Source organism: Phalangium opilio, unplaced genomic scaffold, assembly GCF_054372755.1.
Source record: "Phalangium opilio isolate 3A_F unplaced genomic scaffold, DU_Popi_V2 ptg000089l_1, whole genome shotgun sequence".
NCBI classification, from domain to species: Eukaryota; Metazoa; Arthropoda; class Arachnida; order Opiliones; family Phalangiidae; genus Phalangium; species Phalangium opilio.
Window position 1 is genome coordinate 9,219,260 of NW_028324194.1, and position 13,481 is coordinate 9,232,740.

At 37.0% G+C, this 13,481-nt stretch overlaps 1 protein-coding gene and 1 long non-coding RNA gene across 5 annotated transcripts in view; both read right to left on the reverse strand.

Moving 5' to 3' along the window:
* Positions 1 to 7,118, reverse strand: part of LOC149647438 (uncharacterized) — a 63,805-nt gene extending 56,687 nt beyond the window's left edge. For 3 of the 4 annotated variants that reach the window (XR_016371949.1, XR_016371950.1, XR_016371951.1), the window contains exon 1: positions 7,035 to 7,118. Coding sequence is in view for 1 of the 4 variants with exons in the window: in XM_089850268.1 (XP_089706394.1) it covers positions 7,035 to 7,043 (9 nt within the window). In the remaining 3 variants the exon portion in view is untranslated. The remainder of the gene's footprint in view (positions 1 to 7,034) is intronic. The other variant, XM_089850268.1, reaches the window with a different exon arrangement.
* A 642-nt stretch (positions 7,119 to 7,760) lies between these two features.
* Positions 7,761 to 8,590, reverse strand: LOC149647442 (uncharacterized). Its single transcript, XR_016371952.1, has 2 exons — positions 8,489 to 8,590; positions 7,761 to 7,879 (listed from the first exon to the last, which is right to left on the reverse strand). It is a non-coding gene; the product is annotated as an uncharacterized LOC149647442 (long non-coding RNA).
* Positions 8,591 to 13,481: the final 4,891 nt, after the last annotated feature.

Consider the following 13,481-nt stretch of genomic DNA (forward strand, 5'->3'; position numbering starts at 1 on the left):
AGGAGAAAACTTTCATTACTCTTTCAATATAGACTTATCCCCAGAAATTTTACTAACTTAAATCAATTTCCCTGACTTTTCAACCCTATTTTAAATTCCCTGACTTTTCCAGGTTTTCCAGGTACTGTGGCAACCCTGTTAGCAATCATTTTCAAATATCTGACTATCGGAAAGTCACCAAAATAAAGTTTTTTGTCACTTGGGAAAAACCGCTATTCTACATTACTTTTGCGTGTACCCACAAACCCACGCCTAAGAGATGGAATTATATTTTATTAAAGAAATTTTTGAGAAACTCCAACTGTGTTTTCAAACTTTTAATCATTAATTATAGGAAACATAGTCGGGCTAGCAAAAAAAGCGATAGTTTAGGGTCATCAAAATCTGTTGATATCTACTAATATATTGTTTTAATCAAAACAACAATTACCTTCCAACGTACAAACTGTCTCAAAACCATTTAGATATTTTTTCGGAGTAGTAAGACAAAAAGGTGGATGAAACAACAATCCCACGATTTTAAAATTTAAAGCAGCTTATAAGAACGCCTTTCTGGTTGAGGGTTCTGGTTGTGCAAATGTCTTGGCTCGTGATAATACTGTGTCACCAAATTTTCTCAAAGCTAACAGAGGACATTTATATTTTGATGGGTCAAACCTATTGAGAGACACTATTTTGGCTGGATTTGTGTACGGAAACTGCACAAAGTCCTCAAATGCAATCAATGAAAGAGCTTTCACGACTACTGCATTACGACCAAGTCGACCAGAGGATTAATTGTTAGAGATCATGGTAGTTTAATATATCCTTCGGAGAGCGTAGTGAAAATTCTTGATCTCACCAAAAAAAGCCTGCGGATGCAAAACCTTGAAAATGATGGTGGTACTGCTTCTAAAACAATTGCTCTCAAAATTTAATCCCTCGTAAAAAGGTGTCTGATGCGTGAAAACATTTTTCCCAAGAAATTGGATGAAAACATTATCTGAACTTTCTAGTTCCCAAAGTTATTCGTATTTTTAATGAAAAAATGAAAATGGAAGCTGTTAGAAAAAAGCTTACCAAATTGATATTATTTTAAGGACAACAGCTAAGTATAGGCCTACAATTGCATCAAAACATATTTAATATTATAGGCCTACTTTTCACAATAAATAATATCAAAACAATATTTAACAAGTTGGGAAAACCAAAATATTACCTCTCCGAGTCAAGACGACTACTTACAAACTTATTTACCCAGATATGGAAATGTTTCTTAAGTTAAAATTTATGAAATATTAAAGCAGTATACAAAGAATAGCAAATATACTGTAAATCAGACGACATTTTACATCCAATAATGATATACTTGTACACATTAAAATCATCCGATAGGGGAAAAACGGGAAATGAAGAGATAAAACTTTGGAGGGATATTACCTTTACGTGTTTGTAAAGGCCCAATTTTCTACTCCTCAACTGTATGCCCTCTATGTTCAAAGCCATATTCACAACAGGGTTGCCATGTAAACACTATCCTCTCGTTTCATCTCAACGATTTTCTTAGTTTGTCAACATGACTGTTAACGTTACATAACACCAAAGCTTATTTGTGGCTACACACACTGAAAGTAAATGCGTACCTTAAAAAGCATGAAAACACGAAGCTATTATCCGATTACGATCAGACCTTTCACTGGTCTGGGCTGCGTTCAGCAGAGCTCACCAAAAAAGACAGCGGAATATGGTAATTTTACCGGTGAGCTCTGTCGTCATAGCTTTTCTCCGGTCATCGGTGTTTTATAAATGACGCTAGCGCAATAAAGCGTGCAATGTACCAAGGCTTAACAAAAATTGGATGATAACATATTTATAGAGATAGATAACAACTTTTTTAATTAAAATTAGAAACTAACATATCTCTTAAAATTCTCGCGTGATCAACTGGTTTCGCGCCAATTAAATAGCTGTAGTCCCATAGAGCTATTTGTATTAATTCCTCCATGGTTTTTTCGCCAAGCTGAGAAATACGCGTTTTACGTCACGTTACCAAAGAGCCGACTATTTTCTTTGAAGACCGCGCTAGCTAAGCGCTAAGTACCGTGACGTCAAAATCCAAAAACAAAATCCCGTTAAGTAGGACACTGTTAACAGCGCTGGGCTCTGCTGAACGCGGCCCAGATTTCCACCATGATTATAATATCTAAGCCTAAAGTGTATTTAACTTTCGGCTCTCTCTGAACCGTTAATGTCTCTGCATTACAGAAACGAAATCCGAACCCAAACGTTTACTTTTTGGTTCACTAGGTCTATTGACAAATAAAAGTTCATTTGACCATCATAGTAGCGTTGTGCTTGTATTCACTTTAGAAAGGATTATGCTATAAACAGATGTAGTATAGCTTAAGTAATATATAAACATCCATTTTAAATAATAATATTAAAAACAATCTTTGGAATATCAAAATGAAATAGAGCTTTAAAGCTACAAAAGTACTAAATGCATCATAATTACGAAAAATATTTCCACATATTCACTTTATATTAAGGATAAAGGGAATATTATGGTTCTGTAGGATTCCTTTACACATCAAAACAAAACGAACTTCTAACGCAGCGCACTACTATAACAACGGACGGACACACACAGACAAAAACATAGACTGCTTTTTAACTCTTTCCGTATTAATTTTGAATTGAGAAACAAGATTATCTTAAATATTAAAATAAATATAATTAATATTTAATATTTTCTTCGTTAGTTATTCGCCTTATTGAACGTTACATCGTTTTAAAAAAGAACAATTAAACATTCTTGAGAGACTTGACTAATATTGGCGTTTGAAATGAAGCATACGCCGGTTGCTTCGTTTTACTCAAATAGGTAGTATATAAGGGTGTCGAACTACAGTTAAAAGCAAGAACAACCGCAATTGCGAAAACCTATCGTGGACAACCCACCCTAGGGAGGCTAGACGTTTCTCGTAACCCTAGCTGATCGCCGCGAAAGTCGTAAACCAAACTATGACGATGGAGTAGAAGCCAGGTGTGCAGACTGGTGTCCATGTGGGATGGACAAAAACAAAGACCAGAAGATGGTGGTGATTAGAAGCCAGTATGTACAGACTGGTGTCCAAGTGGAATGGACGAAGACTAGTAGATGGTGGTGTTTAGAAGCCAGTATGTACAGACTGCTGTCCAAGTGGGATGGACGAAGACCAGAAGATGGTGGTGATTAGAAGCTGTATGTACAGACTGGTGTCCAAGTGGAATGGACGAAGACCAGAAGATGGTGGTGATTAGAAGCCAGTATGTACAGTTTGGTGTCCGTGTGGAATGAACAAAGACCAGAAGATGGTGGTGTGAGAACTCAAGTAGAGGAGCCATTTCCGTGACTGTGAATGCAGTTCGGAAATGGCGAACACGTTTGCTCCGATTTGGAAATTGCGAACGCGGTCACGTGGGTGTAACAACAGACACACACACAAACACACAAACACACACACAAACAGACACACACGATCGTTACAGAACCTCTCCGTGACATACGTCACTCGGAGAGGTAAAAACATTTTCATTACCGCGTCTATGCGCCCAAATTCATAAGCAATTAAAGCAAATGAGAAAAATTCAGCTTCAGCAAAGCAGACGACAGATAATTATTTCGTCTCAAGCATTATAGATGGCGTTACCAACGAATGATAAAGTTATCGTTAAAAAAAAAGTGGGCTTGGAAATTGAAAAATTCGAGCGTGGATGTGTAATTCTAGGGGGCTTATATGTTCCAAGTTCTTTGGTTGATACATGTTACGGATAGGTTATAGGGTCTTTGTAAAAGAATCCAGACAGACACTATTGCCATCGGAAGCATAGCGTTTTCTGTACTTAGAGGAGGATAATTAACTTATGCTAATGTCAATAATTGAATGGTTTCAAGGCTATTCGAGCTCTGGATAAATCTACACTGTTACAGCAAACTCAGCGTGGCATATGTCCAACCAGAAGAAAATAATATATATAGAGTAATGTCAGTTCTACTTTGCAAACGTCATACCATAGAGTAGTGTCGGTAGAGGGGGGAGTAGACTGTGTATCCCTCCCTCTAGGCGCGCTTTTGTAAGAGGGGATACTGTACGCGCCTGGTAGGGGGGATGACACTTAGCTAAGAGATAGAAGGGTATGACGTTTGCATACGCAGGACTGACATTACTCTATTCTATCTCTTAGCTCGGTGTCATCCCCCCTTACTGGTCGCGTACAGTATCCCCTCTTACAAAAGCGCGCCTAGAGGGAGGGATAAAGTCTACTCCCCCCTCTACCGACACTACTCTATAGCTCCCTGTATGAGTCAGTCACATCAGGGAGAGAAAGGGAGATGCCGCGTGAATAGCGCGAGGTGTCTCTCTTTTGGGTGGGGGAAGTAAATTTCCCAGCCAACGGGGGTAGTATCGCCCGGGCCACCGCGAGCTCTACTGCGCAAAATCCAAATTTTTTATCTCATGTAGGAATTATTCGTGATGTCACTTCGCGCATGCTCAATGATCCACCGAATGACCCAGGGAGAGAGAGAGAGAGAACATAGTATTTCATACCCCCGTTTTCAACCCCTTCCCGCTAGATACGAGTTCTGTTAGCATTAGGCGGCTTCTCCCTTTCCTCACTGGTCACATCAGGAAAGCATTTTCTTCCTTTGTAATTTGGGAAACGTTTCTAATGCCCCCCTATTAAGATTTTTTGGCGTTCGTTAAAAATGTAAAATATTTGCTTTGAAAATTTTCAAATTTTATATTGTAATTAAATCTTTAAAGATCTTAACATTATTATTATTATGTTAATTGTAAGTGATTTAGCGCGTTCCAAAATTATCATAATAAATTAATAGATGACGATACTAACTGAAAAGCCAGTAAAAAAAAAACTCAATCCATACTAAGACCATAGAGTAAGTACATACAGTAGAGAAGTAGAGGCTTTACCAATGCACAAGGGAATATCTCGTCAAATTTTTACTATTCATTTCCGGTTCCCCCCCCCATTGGCTAACATCCTCTACGGAGTAAGCGAGTGATATTTAGACCACGTGTCTCCCAAGAAACCGAGTATCGCCGGAAGTAGCACCTGACGGGGTTCGTACGAAATTTTTACATTGAAAATCCCTGACTTTTCCAGGTTATCCCTGACCAAATTTTGGCAATATCCCTGATCATTTTAAAGTGTTTTATTAGAGCCAACTTCATCACACCTGTCTCATATTTAGCATTGCATGAAGAATGGTTTGATATGCCAAACAAAATCCCTGACTTTTTAGGAAAATGTTTTAAATCCCTGACTTATCCCCCTATTTTCCATATCCCTGACTTATTCGGGTTATCCTGGTTCCGTACGAACCCTGCACCAAAATATTTAACGAGAACTGAATAATACCACAACTGTCTACTCCTCTCTCGTAAATTCTCTATGACCGAAGCTAACTCGAGGGGGCCGTCACTCCTTCAAATCTCATACACCTAGGTTTTCAAATCAATCAAATCACATAAATCACTTCCTAAAGCTAGCAAATCACTAAAATCGCTATGAAATCAATCAAATCAGTTAAATCACTATAAAAATCAGTGAAATCACCATCCAAAGCAGTCAAATCAAGAAATCAGCAAATCATTGAAATTATTGTTAACCTTTGACCTATAACTATAGTGCCATCCTAGATGGCGCGACAATATTGTGTTCCCTATTAGTTGACATCATCACCGTCACGTGATGCTTGCTTTTAGTATCGTTTTTACCAAAGAGAATATAGGGGAGGAGTGGAAGCTCCCCCGCTCCACAAGCGTAAATAGTTATGTCTCGCCTAAATTATACTAGCAGTACGAGGGAGTTTCCGGCTCAGTCGCGCCACCTACGATACCGTTTAATGCCTCAAACGGAAATTCCTCGGTACTGCGCATTGAAGATGCGCGGTAGAAAAGAGCAACAAGATTTTCCCCTCTTTCCACTCCTCCCCTATACTCTCTTTGTTTTTACCCTCCAAGGAGGAAAGGAGTGTTCTCGTAGGTCAGAGTTAGACCCCGTTATTATTTTGTAACAATTAAATCCTTTATTAAAGTGTTAGTGACATAATTTTCGTCATCCTCAAACTTAAAATGCGAAAAAAATCCTTGAAAAATCTAGTTTATTATGATATGTTTACTTTTTCATTTGGTTTCGTAGCATTTTATTAAATTGCAATCAAAGTTTTGTGTTTGGAAAAGGCCTAGTTGAGATTTTCTTTCGTTTGATGACGTAGTAAGGAGAAATTTTCACTCTAGATGTCGCTCACGTGACGCGCCTGTTAGTGTCGCCGCGCCGCGTTAAGCCTAATTTATTCAGATTCGCGCGCGCGCCGCATTAGTAGACTCGGGAGTCTCGCGCTTGGCTTTTCCACGAGATGCCGTGAGTGACGTATCAAGGAGAAAAACCCGCCAAAAATCATCTCCGCAAATTTGCCTTTGTCCCCCAAATTTCAAGTTTTCAAAGTGTTTTTTCTGTGTTTTCCCTCATAATTAAATATTATTCAAGCATATTTTTGGAATCAGAAGAGTTTAAACTCTCAAAAAAGTAAGGTTTTCTTTAGATTTGAGATCATTTTTAAATCACGTCGCTATTCCTTTAAATATCATTACTAAGTCAAGAAACGAGTTTAGTCATTTCGCAGAAATCCCTAATCTTTATTAAGCCTAACACAATCAATACCAAATCCATACCAAAATCATACCATAAGTAAATAAGATATGTTCCATAAGTGTGTCACTCGCTAATGAAAGCTTGTCATGAAGATTATTATTACTTAAATCAATATTAACCCGTTCTTTCAAGCTCGCAAGTATTACGAACCTAAATATATTTCACTCTATTCTTATAAATTAACTTCGTAGCATTTCGTCGTTCGCGTACCCCGTTATTGGTAACGTAATTAATAATTTGAACATTAACAAAAAACTTAATAATTAATTTTAATTATCGGGCAAAACCCTTAAAGTTCCCTTACAAAATAAAAAAAACAAACATTTCACACTCACCATAGCCATCGGACCCTTGAGTTTGAAACAACTGACGTGGTAAGGTTGATTGTATACCAAAATCCCCCCCAGCCAAAATCCCCCCCAGCCAAAATCCCCCCATTTAACGCAATGCGACAAAATCCCCCCAATGTAGGACAAAATCCCCCCAATGTAAGACAAAATCCCCCCAAATCATTATAACAAGACAAAATCCCCCCAAATCATTATAACAAGACAAAATCCCCCCAAATCTTTATCAGAAGACAAAATCCCCCAACGAAAATCCTCTGAGAAATATATAACCAGACATACTGTGTGGTTTTGCATTAAATATATTTTTAATTAATAGGAAAATCTTTTGGAAAAGGTGGCAGCTAATTAATAGGAGAATATTTTAGAAAAGATGGTAGCTAATTAAAAGGAGAATATTTTGGAGAATGTGGCAGCTAATTAGTAGGAGAGTATTTTGGAAAAGGTGGCAGCTAATTAGTAGGAGAATGTTTTGGAAAAGGTGTCAACGAATTATTGGAACCAAACCAAACCTAACCTAACCTAACCAAACCTAACCGTTAAATATAATTTGGAGGGATTTTGTCGATTAAATATGATTTTGGGGGGATTTTGTCCATTAAATATGATTTTGGGGGGATTTTGTCCATCAAGTAGGAATTTTGGGGGGATTTTGTCCATCTAGTAGGAGTTTTGGGGGGATTTTGTCCGTCCGTTACTTATGATTTGGGGGGATTTTGTCCGGGGGGATTATGTCTGGGGGGATTTTGGGTCACACCCGGTAAGGTTGTATTCCTTCCGTTAAGCCTTTGATGGTGGAGGAATTTCACTATCCCGCTTCAACCCACTGACCACTAATAAATAAATAAATGAACGAAGAAAAACGGATTTAGACTTACTTAAATTGATTTAGGATTACTTAAAATTATTTAGAGTAATTTAAGCTTACTTAATAAGATGAAATCGCGTTAAAATTACTTATTAACCATTTTCCACTTTAGCCCTTGGCACATTCAAAATACACTTAGTTTTTCCAATAAATATCATTTCTCGGAGATTAATTAATTATATGATAATTAATTACATTTAAGGTGCGGAAATTATTTATTTCAATCAATATTTTAATGAGCATAAAATTATACCCGACCAGTTCCTTCTTCCTAGCCACCAAATACCATAAAATATAACCCAATCTACTCTAACTTAACCCTAACCCTAACTTAACCCTAACATGAAAAATATAGATTTTAATTAATTTCCGCGACTTAGATGTAATTAATTATCATATAATTTAAATTAACCTCCGAGAATTGATAATTATTGGAAAAACTGCCGTATATTGAATGTGCTAAGGGCTAAAGTGGAAAAATCTAGCCCAAAATGTTTCATTATACCGCCCAAATGTTTCATTATCCCGCCCAAAAGTAGGCCTAACAACTTTTAAATCTAAAACTATTAATTACTTTGCTCCTGGAAGTCTTTTAAATGAACCCATCTTCATACTCGGAATCCGCAAACTTTACACTAATCGATAAAATCACGTTAATTAATAATTAAAACTCAATTAAAATTATAATTAACCACGCAAAACAAAGGCTTAAGAAATTTAGAGACGCAGCCGCGGCAGCTGTAGCGCCGGCCTGTTACAAAATTTTGATTGGCTGCTAGGGTAAACCTTACCATGGAGCATTATCTAAAGATACCTAATTGCATTATTATACAAAAACGAGTTTTGCTTCGCAGTCCTTAAAAAACTGCATTTATACACAATCCGCGGCACTTTTTCAAACCCACAAAGGGCCAGAAATTAGAAATTATTTTATGCATTGCAATTTGAAAATAAGTTTAATGGATATGAGAAATTTGGTTTTAATTGCGTAGTTCAAACATTTGTTATGATTAGAAATTTTACAACAAAAACGGGTTTAAATGCGGCGTTTCGAGATAAAGGGAGCTTAGATTTTCACGTATGAAATTATATAGAATCTGTTCCCGTAAAAACTTAACCCTGTCAAATAATTAAGGCGAAAAAATACAAAATGAGCTTTTAGCATTTTAATTTTTCAGGGTGGAACAGATAAGAAGAACACTTATTTCGAGTAAAATGTCGCTTTACTACTCCTAAAATGAGGTCCCGCATTCTGATTTGTGGCTTTAAAAGCAGTGTAGTATTTCTGACCTTTATCATACATTCAGAAAAGATGTTCATATGTGTGTTGTTACATCTTGTATAAGTTTTAAACTTCAATTCGAACTCGAGTCATAATAGTCCGTGATTTAGCTCTTTGTTCCAAAACGCCGCATTTATACCCGTTTTTGTTGTAAAATTTCTAATCATAACAAATGTTTGAACTACGCAATTAAAACCAAATTTCTCATATCGATTAAACTTCATTTCAAATTGCAATAAATACAGTATAATAATTCCTAGTTTCTGGCCCTTTGTGGGTTTGAAAAAGTGTCGCGGATTGTGTATAAATGCAGTTTTTTAAGGACTGCGAAGCAAAACTCGTTTTTGTATAATATCTGTCCCTTTTTGGGGAGAAACGTTATTTGGGAATAAATTAGTTCTGGAATAGTCAAACTCAATCGTCCAATTTTTTTAAGACTAATTATTTCACTAAATCGTAACTTACATTTGGAAATTGGAATGGTCGGATAATACAATGCACTGTATAAAAACACACTATGCTAAATATTCGTTGAAACCATGTGAAAATTATAAAAATTCTCCAACTATTTCTTTGTGATCATTTAACATTAGGGGTAGGATTTTACTTTACCTACCTAACCCAACCAACACTTGATTCTGACTAATTAGGCCACGGGGAGTTCGGAAAAAATAGTGAAAAAATTCTTAACCCGCCGCAAGTTGGTTAAAAAAATTTTTGAAAATTTGAAAATTGCATGTACTTACTGCCATTAAGACCGCTACGCGCCTAAACGCATTCTGCCCTCGATCTTGAAAAACTACCCGGGGGGGGGGGGGTAAATATAATAATAAGGACTCGCGACGGAATTCAAGGAGCACATACTGCGGAAATATAGCTATGAAATTTTGAACACCCACTGAAACATTTAGAATTCTCATACCAGGATAGAAAAATATTTGAAGCGAGCTCCAATTTTAAAATAAACAACGATATTTTGCTAAATTGCGTAGATTATTTCGGAAGTAAATAAAGATAAACAATAATATTTTGGAAAAGGCATAATATTATTTGGGAAGTAAATGAAGATAAACCACAATATTTTGGAAAAGGCGTAACATTATTTGGGAAATAAATGAAGATAAACAATAATATTTTGGAAAAGGCATAATATTATTTGGGAAATAAATGAAGATAAACCACAATATTTTGGAAAAGGCGTAACATTATTTGGGAAATAAATGAAGATAAACAATAATATTTTGGAAAAGGCATAATATTATTTGGGAAATAAATGAAGATAAACCACAATATTTTGGAAAAGGCGTAACATTATTTGGGAAGTAAATGAAGATAAACCACAATATTTTGGAAAAGGCGTAACATTATTTGGGATGATAAACAACATATTTTGGAAAGGCGGTCACTTATTTGGAAAATTATATACAATTTGCTTAAAATGTGGCACTTAGCGTTACCCGAGAAACACCACATGGAGGTGGCCACACGTCGTTTCTCATGGGGAGTTTTGTTTAGGCAGGTCCCCTTGCCTACTGCCGTATATATTTACTGAAATTCCACCAAATCTCGTAAAAATCGGTAAATAATAAATTAATTAAGATGACTCAATTCGAGAACCAAAATATCTAGTAGCCCCATCCAAATATTTTATAAGTCCTGAATGAATATCATATGAATAAAATCTACCCTGATTTTCCGGTTTTTTCATGTAAATGAAAAGATCTGCAACCTTACGTTCGTCCTGCCTTGAACAATCTTTCCAACGAATGATTCGCCAAAAATTGTATTCCGATATTCCATTCAATATGCAGAATGCTACAACTTGCATTCTTTTTACATATGTGCATTCGTCAAAAAATGCACACACAATATGTTCAGGAACGCTGCTAAAATCAGATACATCCTTTCCATTTAGCAACCTTCGCATCGCTGCAACGCGATTACTTTTGAAAGCCATAATTATCAACTTTAACTCGATAATTTTTATTTTTACAAACCGTTAATCCTTTTCAATAAATGGTTTGAAAAAAAAAAATTCTAGATCTACCTTTTATTGTGGGCAGAAGCAGGTTCGGTTAGGTTTTTGGTTTGGATAGCTTAGGATTTCACTTCACGTGGAGAAAATGAATTTTTGTTCTAGATTTAAAACATCCAAACCCACCGCCGGCACAATGGTTGTCATGGTAACGTGGCAACCTTCTTCTTTGCCATGGCAACCGTTCGCGCATGCGCGAACCGTTTTTTAGTAACAGGTGACTTTTTAAGACAATTCTTTATTACTCATCAGACGCGTTTGAGCGAGCTAAGCGAGAGGTTTAATAAAACTCAATTTTGTGGCATTATTTTGTTGGGAAGAGATATTTTTGTTGGGAAGAGATATTTTTGGTGGGAAGAGACATTTCTGGTGGGAAGAAACACATTTTTGGTGGGAAGCATTTGGTTTTGTGGCTGGCCTATTTTCAAAAATGGAAAATCCAACTTTTGAAAACCCTAATTTTGAAACTGCGGAACAGTTTTTCCACAGTATTTCGTTAAAAAATTGGGGTGGATTTTTTCCATGTATGAACGAAGAGTTAAGGGCCAAATCTGAAAGGGACGCTAAAACTCTGGTGATTTCATTGGACTTGGTTCCAAGCGTTACTTCTTTCAATGTAAGAAAGATAGCTTGTACTTGCGGAAATAAATCCGACGATGGAATTATCGATGGATTTCTTGTGGGGGTGTTTAACAACCAAAGTCGGTTTGGATACGTAATCCGATGTTCCACTGGGCAATCTCGAGCCAACAAGCGAAAGGCTTTAAGGGCATTGAAGAAAAAGGTTCCCGATCATTTGGTTTCCGAGTGTGTGAAGGCTTTCGTCCCCTCCAAAAACACATGGTTCTATAATCAAAATTTGTCGGTTACCGACAATCTTTTCCTCGTTTTCCTTTGGGTTTGTAAAATGAGCGTCACTGACGCTACAACCCATAGTGAATGTTCCTCACGAACAGTTGTGGATTATTTTTCCATGTGTCGTGAGGTAACGGAGATTGTCATTTCTAATAGGGCCGACAAAGTTCAGATTGGAGGACCAGGACTGTTTGTGGAGGTGGACGAAACCTACCTTCATACTCGCAAATACAACCGAGGGGCGGAGTTAGCCGGGGAAACCATTTGTATCTTTGGAATTTATTGCCGGGATGGTCTATTTTTGAAAGTGAAAAATAAGTCCCGTGCTGTTCTGTGGAGGCAAATGGCAAAATATATAGCCCCTGGGTCCATCATCGTGTCTGACGGAGCCCCTATGTACATGAATTGTACGTTAATGGGCTTTCGGGAGCACCTTACCGTGCTTCATAAGTACGAGTTTGTCAACTCGGAAGATTCTCGCGCCCATACGAACAACATCGAGAACCGAAATAGACACGTGAAGGATGCCATTAAGTCCCACAGAACAGACAGGTCATTAAGTAGCTATATGGCTTCTTATTGGTACCGATGCCTATTTTTCAAGGACCAGGATGGAAACTGGCTTCCTCCTGGAACCAATTTTGCTCGGTTCTTGGAAGACGTAAAGTCTTGCTACCCTGGACCGGGCAAAAAAGGCCTTGAATTAATTGAAATCGGGGTCTCGGAGGAAGAGCTGGCTACTCTCGATCCCGAGACAGAACCAGCATTTTTAATTGCTGGCCAAAACGAAGAAAACACTGCCGAATTCACTGACGAATAAGGCAACGTTTTCTTAGTTTTTGGCAGTAGGCAAGGGGGCCTGCCTTATCAAAACTCCTCATGAGAAACGACGTGTGGCCACCTCCAAGTGGTGTTTCTCGGGTAACGCTAAGTGCCACACTTTACTGCATAGCCATCGGTATAAACAGTTTTGCAGTTAATAATGTATAATTTTTAATATACACTTCCTTCCAACATATTGAAGCCTTTTTAAAATATTGTTGTTCACCATCATTTGCTTCCCAATAATTGGCCGCCTTTTCAAAAATATTGCTAATTATCTTCATTTACTTAACAAACAATATTATGCCTTTTCCAAAATATTGTGCTTTACCTTCATTTACTTAACAAACAATATTATGCCTTTTCCAAAATATTGTGCTTTACCTTCATTTACTTCCCAAATAATGTTACACCTTTTCCAAAATATTATTGTTTATCTTCATTTACTTCCCAAATAATATTATGCCTTTTCCAAAATACTATTGTTTATCTTCATTTACTTCCCAAATAATGTTACGCCTTTTCCAAAATATTGTGGTTTATCTTCATTTACTTCCCAAATAATGTTACGCC